Genomic DNA, 11,188 nt, shown 5'->3' with positions numbered 1-11,188 from the left:
CATTACACCCGAACTTCTTTTTAATATATAGACAAGGTATTGCTTACCTTTTCTCTCCTCGAGCTGCCTCTTGGTAAGGCCGAGCTCGTCCTCGGACTGCTCCAGGTCCTGCTTCAGTGCAGAGACCTCCGCAGTACGTGTGGCAGCGGCCAGCAGTGAAGCCTGCACATACACATAGACATATTATGATTAGACTCCTGAGTTATCATTTAATCCTCTATTCAGCCTTTCTTCGCGAACGCCGAACAGAGCATCAGGGGCTACTGTCCATGCGGTAATATTTTCTTATATTTTGATTGCTTACCTCAAAGCCTGTTAGGAGGCTGGCGCAAGCTTCGGTCAGTCCGTTTTTGGCGGACTGAATTTTCTTGATCACCGCACTCATGATAGTGAGGTGCTCTTCGTTGATGGAAGCGCCGCGAAGCGCTTCCATCAAGTTGTCTGGTGCCTCTGGATGGACAGAGGACACCGGCACGGGTGGCTTGCCCCCTTAATGGGGGATCGCCTGCCTGAGTTTGGAACCACCGAAGGTTCTGGGGCAGTATTCGGCTGGGGGCCGAACTTGGAGCCCGTGGGAGTCTTGCTCCCTTTGCGCCTAGGGTCCGGAAGGTCGCCTCGAGGCGCCCCCAGGACTACCTCCCCTCGGCTCGGTGCCTTTCGAGACAACACCTCAATGTTGTCTGTAGGGCAAGGGGTGGAGGCGGTCAGAAGTGAATCACTATTCATATCCGACAAGTCCAGTGAACCGTCCGACGAATCTACGTCGAGATGAGCTCGGGACGGACTGCATAATCATATGCGGCGTAATGATAAATAGTGCAATAAGACATACCATGAATTACTATGGTGTCCAGATACTTACGACTTCGCCAGGGGCTTCTCCTTGGGTAACCACTCATCGCCACTATAGGCGGCCATCATGGAGCAGTCCGGAGGGAGGGTCCTTCCCTTCTTGGACCCTTCGGCCTCCCTGGTTGGGCCGACCTTCCTTTTCTTGTCTCCCCCGGTTGGGGGGAGAACTTTCCTCCTCCTCCTCCTCGTGGAGTGCGCGTCGGAGTCATCGGACGATGAGTCTGATACAACCTTGCGCTGGAGACCCTTTCAGGTCCCCGTGGCCTTCTTCTTGGTCTTCTTCACCGGCACCTCGCAAGGTGCCGGAGCTAGCATCTCCGTTAGGAGAGCATCTGCAGGATCTTCAGGCAGGGGGGCTGGGCAATCAAGCTGCTCCGCTGTCTTTATCCAGTCCTGTTAATGACATGGAAGCTTAGATCCCGCACATGATTTAACTGGGGCAAATAAATACCCTGTGAGATATAAAAACTTACCGGATTGGCATGGCGCTTTGCGCTGAGTCCGCGGTCCTCGGTGAGGGAAGGGGGTACCTCGGCGCCCTTGAACAAGACCCTCTAGACATCCTTGTGCGTCGTGTTGAAGAGCTCTCGCATCGTCTGGTGCTTGGCCGGGTCGAACTCCCACAAATTGAATGCCCGTCGTTGACACGGGAGGATCTGGCGGAAGAGCATGACCTGGACCATGTTGACGAGCTTGATTTTCTTGCTCATCATGTTCCTGATGCAGGTCTGGAGTCCGGTCAACTCTATCGGAGAACCCCAGGACAAGCCCTTCTCTTTCCAGGAGGTGAGCCGCATGGGGATTCCGGATCGAAATTTGGGGGCCGCCACCCAGTTGGTCTCGCGCGGCTCGGTGATGTAGATGAAGGAAATATGCCCTAGAGGCAATAATAAAGTTATTATTTATTTCCTTGTATCATGATAAATGTTTATTATTCATGCTAGATTTGTATTAACCGGAAACATAATACATGTGTGAATACATAGACAAACAGAGTGTCACTAGTATGCCTCTACTTGACTAGCTCGTTGATCAAAGATGGTTATGTTTCCTAACCATAGACATGAGTTGTCATTTGATTAACGGGATCACATCATTAGGAGAATGATGTGATTGACTTGACCCATTCCGTTAGCATAGCACTCGATCATTTAGTTTGTTGCTGTTGCTTTCTTCATAACTTATACATGTTCCTATGACTATGAGATTATGCAACTCCCGTTTACCGGTGGAACACTTTGTCTTCTACCAAACATCACAACGTAACTGGGTGATTATAAAGGTGCTCTACAGGTGTCTCCGAAGGTACTTGTTGGGTTGGCGTATTTCGAGATTAGGATTTGTCACTCCGATTGTCGGAGAGGTATCTCTGGGCCCTCTCGGTAATGCACATCACTTAAGCCTTGCAAGCATTGCAACTAATGAGTTAGTTGCAGGATGATGTATTACGGAACGAGTAAAGAGACTTGCCGGTAACGAGATTGAACTAGGTATTGAGATACCGATGATCGAATTTCGGGCAAGTAACATACCGATGACAAAGGGAACAACGTATGTTGTTATCCGGTCTGACCGATAAAGATCTTCGTAGAATATGTGGGAGCCAATATGAGCATCCAGGTTCCGCTATTGGTTATTGACCGGAGACGTGTCTCGGTCATGTCTACATTGTTCTCGAACCCGTAGGGTCTGCACGCTTAAGGTTTCGATGACAGTTATATTATGAGTTTATGAGTTTTGATGTACCGAAGGAGTTCGGAGTCCCGGATGAGATCAGGGACATGACAAGGAGTCTCGAAATGGTCGAGACGTAAAGATCGATATATTGGACGACTATATTCGGACACCGAAAAGGTTCTGAGTGATTCGGGTATTTTTCGGAGTACCGGAGAGTTACGGGAATTTGCCGGGGAGTATATGGGCCTTATTGGGCCATACGGGAATAGAGGAGAGAGGCCAAAAGGAAGGAGGCGCCCCCCCTCTGGTCCGAATTGGACAATGGGTGCAGCCCACTTTTCCTTGTTCCTCTCCCCCTCTGTCCTTCTCTCCTACTCCATCAAGGATCCCCCCTTGGCGCGCCCTCCTCCTAGGCCGGCCACCTCTCCCTTTGCTCCTTTATATACAGGGGCAGGGGGGCACCTCTAGACAACAATTGATCATTGATCTCTTAGCCGTGTGCGGTGCCCCCCTCCACCATAGTACTCGATAAGATTGTAGTGGTGCTTAGGCGAAGCCCTGCAACAGTAGAACATCAAGATCGTCACCACGCCGTCGTGCTGACGGAACTCTTCCCCGACATTCTACTGGATCAGAGTCTGGGGATCGTCATCGAGCTGAACGTGTGCTAGAACTCTGAGGTGCCGTAGTTTCGGTGCTTGATCGGTCGGGCCGTGAAGACGTACGACTACATCAACCGCGTTGTGCTAACGCTTCCGCTTTCGGTCTACGAGGGTACGTGGACAAAACTCTCCCCTCTCGTTGCTATGCATCACCATGTTCTTGCGTGAGCGTAGGATTTTTTTTGAAATTACTACGTTCCCCAACAGCAGAACCACCCCGATTGCCACCCCTTTATGGTATCCACATAGGAGCCCTCGAGCCAAGTGACGTTAGAAATTTTTTCCACCATGGCGCCTCCGCAATCGGCTTGCTGGCCGACCACCACCTTCGGTTTAGCATTGAAGGTTTTCAGCCATAGGCCGAAGTGGGGCCTGATGCGGAGGAAGGCCTCAGACACGATTGATAAACACCGAGATGTTGAGGATGAAATTGGGGGCCAGATCATGAAAATCCAGCCCATAGTAAAACATGAGCTCGCGGACAAACGGGTGGAGGGGAAATCCTAGTCCTCGGATGAAGTGGGTAAGAAAAACTGCCCTCTCACGGGGTTCGGGCGTAGGGATGATCTGCCCTGCATCTAGCAGCCGGTGCGCGATATCCGCAGCCAGATATCCGGCTTCCCGTAACTTTGTGATGTGCTCCTCCGTGACGGAGGAGACCATCCACTTGCCTCCTACTCCGTACATGCTTGGAGTGGTTTGAGAAGAAAAACGCGAACTTGGGTGCTGGAGCTCGAGTGTGTGAGAATGGATAAGCAAGGAGGTAGAAGGCGTGGGTAAAAGGGGTGAATCCTTGTCCCTTTATAAGGGCGGAAGAGGCGATGCGCCTCCCCACTTGCCTGGTAAAATCACTTATTCCCTAAGCGCCGCAATTGATGGCGCGGTTGGATTACCCATGTCCGTATTGATGAGAATCCCGTAATAAGGGGGACACGATCTCTGCTTTGACAAGACGTGTCAAGAAAACCGCCCCGCGATATATGCGGTGCTGGTTGAGAAAAACAGTTCGAATAATGACCGGGCCATGACATGATGTCATGCTGTCAAACATGTCAGCAGATTGGATTTGTGGAAATATTATTCTCTCTATGGTGGTATGTGAAACTTGTTTTGCAGAGCTGCACACTATCCTTGTGTTCAAAATCTTCTATGGAGTATTCAGAGGAGGAACCCGCCTTGCAATGCCGAAGACAAAACTGCGCGCCGGACTCATCGTCATTGAAGCCTGGTTCAGGGGCTACTGAGGGAGTCTTGGATTAGGGGGTCTCTGGACAGCCGGACTATATCCTTTGGCCGGATTGTTGGACTATGAAGGTACAAGATTGAAGACTTCGTCCCGTGTCCGGATGGGACTTTCCTTGGCATAGAAGGCAAGCTTGGCAATACAGATATGTAGATCTCCTCCCTTCTAACCGACTCTGTGTAACCCTAGCCCCCTCCGGTGTCTATATAAATCGGAGGGTTTAGTCCGTAGGACAACAGACAATCATACCATAGGTTAGCTTCTAGGGTTTAGCCTCTACGATCTCGTGGTAGATCAACTCTTGTAATACTCATATCATCAAGAACAATCAAGCAGGATGTAGGGTATTACCTCCATCAAGAGGGCCCAAACCTGGGTAAACATCGTGTCCCCTGCCTCGTGTTACCATCCGCCTTAGACGCACAGTTCGGGACCCCCTACCCGAGATCCGCTGGTTTTGACACCGACAGCAAGAAAGATCAATCTAGTAGGCCAAACCAAACTGATAATTCGAAGAGACTTGCAAAGATAACCATCATACATAAAAGAATTCAGAGAAGATTCAAATATTGTTCATAGATAAACTTGATCATAAACCCACAATTCATCGGTCTCAACAAACACACCGCAAAAGAAGATTACATCGAATAGATCTCCACAAGAGAGGGGGAGAACTTTGTATTGAGATCCAAAAGGAGACAAGAAGCCATCTAGCTAATAACTAAGGACCCATAGGTCTGAAGTAAACTACTCACACTTGATCGGAGAGGCTATGGTGTTGGTGTAGAAGCCCTCCGTGATCGATACCCCCTCCGGCGGAGCTCCGGAAAAGGCCCAAGATGGGATCTTGTGGATACTGAAAGTTACGGCGGTCGAATTAGGGTTTTGGCTCCGTATTTGGTAGTTTAGGGGTACTTAGATATATATAGGAGGAAGGAGTACGTCGATGGAGCAACATGGGCCCCACGAGGGTGGAGGGCGCGCCTGGGGGGGAGGCGCGCCCCCCTACCTCGTCAGGGGCGGATCCACCATGGGTCAAGCGTGTTCAGATGAACACCCGAAAATTTATGCAAATATTTTTTTACGTATAGGCATATATGGCAGAGTATAGAAATACGATCCTACATGAGCCCAATACGTGCACTTTGGCACTTTGGCAGCAGGCGAGCAGCCCATTAGGCCATTAGGTATTACCTGACTGCGCACGAGAGCCTGGACACGCACCCGGCCAGCCGCTTCCTTCCCCAATTCCCATGAACAGAGACAGGAGCGGCGGCGCGAGGGCATGGCGAGCCACGGCCAGCCGCCGGCGCAGGAGTTCACCAGGGCCATCGCCGACGCGGCCGCCGCCGGTGAGGAGCAGGAGCTAGTACCCTTTCCCAGTGCGGGTCATGGCGCCGCATCACAGCCATAGAGACAATAGGTCGCACCGCCGGCACCGCCGGCCGCCGCAGTTGTCGATGCCGCGGAGGGGAGTGTACCTCCAGTGCAGCAATTTGCTCCAACAACCTCAATCTCTAAGCCTAAGGTGAATCCCCTTTCAAGTTCCAAGTTCCAACTCTGAAATTTCATTCTTTGATTTGATTCATTGTGAAATCCGAACTAAATGTGTAGTTTCTATTTGATTCAGTGAGAAGTACCTATAGATGTCATTGAAAGGAGTTAGGATCTGTTGATTTATTAGAATAAAAATAACAAAGGAATTGTATTTGAATTGTAGGCAGTACAGAATTCAAAACTCAAGAGGAAGAGCATTGCCATTGATTTGAAAACTTTGTGGAGTAGAGCTGGGAAGAAATCTAGAGCATGTGCAGGGGCTCTAGGGAACACAAGTCCAATTGCAGAACATGTTCAGGTTGAACAGCAAGTGCAGGTGCAGAACACTTCCCCATCGAATCAACTTCATAGCACTATGAGCTCCCCTTCAGTTCAAAATCAGCAGCATCTACAGATTGTTGGTGCCATGAACACAAGTCCAATTGCAGAACCTGAGATTGAGCACGAAGCAAGCGAAGAATCTGAAAATATAGAGGAAGAGAATGACTCTGAAGATGCAGTTTACGATGTTCAGCTGCTTGAACCTGATCCTGGGAAGAGGATTGCTATTGTAGATTATGATGTTAATGACCAGAACAGGATTAGAAGAGGATACATTGCAAAAGGGGCTTGTCGACCAAAAAAGTATGCTTTTCCACAACACCCTGTTGGAGGTATGCGTCGATTTGTAGCTAAATGGTTCAAGTCTTATGAATGGCTTGAGTATAGTAAAGAACTAGATGCTGCTTTCTGCTTTGTATGTTATCTTTTCAAGGATAATTCACATGTTGGTGGGGATTGCTTTGTGAATGGAGGATTTAGAAATTGGAATCACAAGGCTAGTTTTGGGAAACATGTTTGTGGGATCAATAATGCACACAACAAAGCACAAGAGAAATACAATTTCTTCATTGCACCCAAAACAACAATCGTAGAGTCATTTTCTTCAACCACCAAACAAGACAAGGTTCTATATATAGCTCGCTTGACATATTCTCTTAAATGCCTGAGGTTTCTTTTGGGTCAAGGGTTAGCTTTTCGTGGACATGATGAAAGAGAAGTTTCACTTAATAAAGGTAATTTCCTTGAGCTTCTACATTGGCTAGCAGAGAATTTTGAAGAAGTGAATAAGGTGGTTCTTAAGAATGCTCCAAAGAACAACAAAATGATAGCTCATGAAATACAAACAGACCTCATCAACTCTTGTGCCAAAGAAACTACTAGGCTTATGATGGAAGAGCTAGGTGATAGTTGTTTCTCAATACTTGCCGATGAATCAAGTGATGTGTATCTACAAGAACAATTGGCTCTTTGTCTGCGTTATGTTGATAAAATCGGAAGGGTGGTTGAGAGGTTTCTTGGTATTTTACATGTTGCAGACACCACATCTTTGACACTCAAAACAACAATTGAGAGTTTGCTTATGGAAAATGGTTTGACCTTCTCTAGAGTACATGGGCAAGGGTACGATGGTGCTAGCAACATGAAGGGTCATGTCAATGGTCTAAAGAAACTAATTATGGATGAGTCCCCTTCTGCCTATTATGTGCATTGTTTTGCTCATCAACTTCAGTTATCTCTAGTTGCCGTTGCTAAGGAGAACCGTGATTGTGTTTTGTTCTTTCAACAACTTGCTAATCTATTGAATGTTCTTGGATGTCTTGTAAGAAGATTAGAATGCTTCGTGTGGCTCGAGCTGAACGGATCATTAAAGCATTGGAATTGGAGGAAATTGAAACTGGGAAAGGCATGAATCAAGAGATGGGTTTGAGTAGGCCGGGTGACACTCATTGGGGATCTCACCACAAAACTATTATGCATATTCTCCGCATGTATCCTTCAATCCGGCTAGTTCTCAACAAGTTAGTAAGAGACCCAACTCAAAGCAATGAGGCTATGCTTGCTGAAACTATGTTGACATATTTTGAGTCATTTGACTTTGTTTTCATGGCACACTTGTTGCAAACCATATTTGGGCACACCAATGACTTAAGTCGTGCTTTGCAAAAGAAAGATCAAGACATTGTTAATGCTGCTGAACTCATTCATTTGACAAAGATTCAATTGCAATTGTTGAGAGATGATGGTGGGTGGGAAACTTTCCTTGAAGAGGTCACTTCTTACTGTGTCAAGCATAAAGTCAAAGTTCCTCAAATGGGTGGTAAGTACAAGCCACCTGGAAGACCCTCAAGATTCTACAAAAATCTCACGAATCTCCATCGCTTCCATGTTGAGATGTTTTTGGGTCTTATTGATAGGCAACTTCGAGAGCTTGGAGATAGATTTGATGAGGTAAACACTGAATTACTTCATTACATGGGATCATTCAGTCTGGTAAATTCTTTTGCTACTTATCATAAGGAAAACTTGGTTAAGCTTGTGCATCTTTATCCTTTGGATTTCACGGAGGAAGATCTGATGCATATTCCTTATCAACTTACACACTTCATTACTGATATGCGTAGAGATGGGAGGTTTAGAAAGGTCAAAAACATAGTCGACCTTTCTATTATGCTTGTCGAGACAAACAAGAGTGTCATTTATAACCTTGTTTACAAGCTTCTCAAATTGGTTCTAATCCTACCAGTAGCAACATCTAGTGTTGAGAGAGTGTTCTCTTCAATGACTTATGTGAAAAACAAGCTACGAAATAAAATGGGGAATCAACTCTTGAATGATTGCTTGGTTACATTTATTGAGAGGGAATTCTTTTTTGAAGTGAAGGATGATGTTGTCATTTCTCGCTTTCAAGCCATGACAAAGCGTATGGTTGAGTTGTAATTTTCTTATCTATTTTGTAATTTCCTTAATCTGTATTGCTGTTGCTGTGAACGAATTGGCTCCTCTGTTAAGGCCGATCCAGAATTGACTCATCTGTTGTCTTTCAGTTGCTTGCTTCTGCTTTTATTGATACAGATGTTGTTGCTACTGAACAATTTGTATTGCTGTGAACGAATTGGCTCCTCTGTTAGCGTGAATTTTTTTGAACACCCAATTTTAAATTCCTGGATCCGCCACTATACATCGTGCCTTCATGGTTGATTGCTTGACGTAGGGTCCAAGTCCTCTGGATCATGTTCGTTCCAAAAATCACGTTCCCGAAGATTTTATTCCGTTTGGACTCCGTTTGATATTCTTTTTCCATGAAACCCTAAAATAGGCAAAAAGCAGCAAGTCTGGGTTGGGCCTCCGGTTAATAGATTAGTCCCAAAAATAATATAAAAGTGTATAATAAATCCCAATAATGTCCAAAACAAGATATACTATAGCATGGAACAATAAAAAATTATAGATATGTTGGAGACGTATCAAGCATCCCCAAGCTTAATTCATGCTCGTCCTCGAGTAGGTAAATGATAAAAACAGAATTTTTGATGTGGAATACTACTTGGCATAATTTCAATGTAATTCTCTTAATTGTGGTATGAATATTTAGATCTGAAAGATTCAAGACAAAAGTTTAATATTGACATAGAAATAATAATACTTCAAGCATACTAACTAAGCAATTATGTCTCTTCAAAATAACATGGCTAAAGAAAGTAATCCCTACAAAATCATATAGTCTGGCTATGCTCCATCTTCACCACACAAAGTATTCAAATCATGCACAACCCTAATGACAAGCCAAGCAATTGTTTCATACTTTTGGTGTTCTCAAACTTTTTCAATCTTCACGCAATACATGAGCATGAGCCATGGACATAGCACTATAGGTGGAATAGAATGGTGGTTGTGGAGAAGACAAAAAGGGAGAAGATAGTCTCACATCAACTAGGTGTATCAACGGGCTATGGAGATGCCCATTAATAGATATCAATGTGAGTGAGTAGGGATTGCCATGCAACGGATGCACTAGAGCTATAAGTGTATGAAAGCTCAACAAAAGAAACTAAGTGGGTGTGCATCCAACTTGCTTGCTCACTGTCGGTGTCAAAACCGGCGGATCTCGGGTAGGGGGTCCCGAACTGTGCGTCTAAGGCGGATGGTAACAGGAGGTAGGGGACACGATGTTTTACCCAGGTTCGGTCCCTCTTGATGGAGGTAAAACCCTACGTCCTGCTTGATTATTCTTGATAATATGAGTAGTACAAGAGTTGATCTACCACGAGATCGGAGAGGCTAAACCCTAGAAGCTAGCCTATGGTATGATTGTATGTTGTCCTATGGACTAAAACCCTCTGGTTTATATAGACACCGAAGGGGGCTAGGGTTACACAGAGTCGGTTATAAGGAAGGAGATCTACATATCCGTATTGCCAAGCTTGCCTTCCATGCCAAGGAGAGTCCCATCCAGACACGGGACGAAGTCTTCAATCTTGTATCTTCATAGTCCAACAGTCCAGCCAAAGGATATAATCCGGCTGTCCGGATATCCCCTAATCCAGGACTCCCTCAGTAGCCCCTGAACCAGGCTTCAATGACGATAAGTCTGACGCGTAGATTGTCTTCGGCATTACAAGGCGGGTTCCTCCTCCGAATTCTTCATAGAAGATCTTGAACACGAGGATCGTGTCTGGCTCTGCAAAATAAGTTCCACATACCACCATAGAGGGAATAATATTTACACAAATATAATCTGCTGACGTACCCCATAGTGTGACATCACACCACAGCCAGGTCTTTATTCGAATCGTTTTTCATAACCTATCTCAGCGTGTTTCGCGAGGTCGTTTCCTTGACACGTCTTGTCGAAGAAGAGATCGTGTCCCATTATTACGGGATTCCCATCAATACGGACGTGGGTAACCCAACCGTGCCATTAATTACGGCGCTTGGGGGATAAGGGAGTTTTACCAGGCTGGTGGGGGCGCATAGTTTCGTCCGCCCTTATAAAGGGACAAGGTTTCACCTTTTTCTACCCACGCCTTCTTCCTCCTTGCTCATCCATTCTCGCGCACTCGAGCTCTAGCGCCCAAGTCCACATCCTTCTCCTCAACTCTCTCCAAACATGTCCGGAGCGGGAGGCAAGTGGATGGCCTCCTCTGTCACGGAGGGACACATCAAAAAGCTACGTGGAGCCGGATACTTAGCCGCGGATATCGCGCACCGGCTGCCAGTCACGGGGCAGATCGTGCCTACCCCGGAACCTCACGAAAGGGTGGGTTTCCTTCCCCACTTCGTCCGCGGACTGGGGTTTCCCCTCCATCCATTCGTCCGCGGCCTTATGTTCTATTATGGGCTAGACTTTCCTGATCTGGCCCCGAATTTCATCCTC

General features: G+C 46.5%; 1 protein-coding gene across 1 annotated transcript; it reads left to right on the top strand.

Annotated features, from left to right (window-relative positions):
* The first annotated feature begins 5,639 nt into the window (after window positions 1-5,639).
* Window positions 5,640-8,948, top strand: LOC125509527 (zinc finger MYM-type protein 1-like). Its single transcript, XM_048674509.1, has 2 exons — window positions 5,640-5,962; window positions 6,155-8,948. Exon 2 carries the CDS (start codon window positions 6,347-6,349, stop codon window positions 7,721-7,723), a length of 1,377 nt encoding a protein of 458 aa, XP_048530466.1. The 5' UTR covers window positions 5,640-5,962; window positions 6,155-6,346; the 3' UTR covers window positions 7,724-8,948.
* Window positions 8,949-11,188: the final 2,240 nt, after the last annotated feature.

This window comes from Triticum urartu, chromosome 5 (assembly GCF_003073215.2).
Source record: "Triticum urartu cultivar G1812 chromosome 5, Tu2.1, whole genome shotgun sequence".
In the NCBI taxonomy this organism is placed as follows: Eukaryota; Viridiplantae; Streptophyta; class Magnoliopsida; order Poales; family Poaceae; genus Triticum; species Triticum urartu.
The sequence above is the reverse complement of the archived record's forward strand: the minus strand, read 5'-3'. Positions and strand labels throughout refer to the sequence as shown.

What these genes read in the sequence shown, in the direction of transcription:
- LOC125509527 (XM_048674509.1), top strand. Translation starts at nt 6,347, where the DNA reads ATGAGCTCCCCTTCAGTTCAAAATCAGCAGCATCTACAGATTGTTGGT.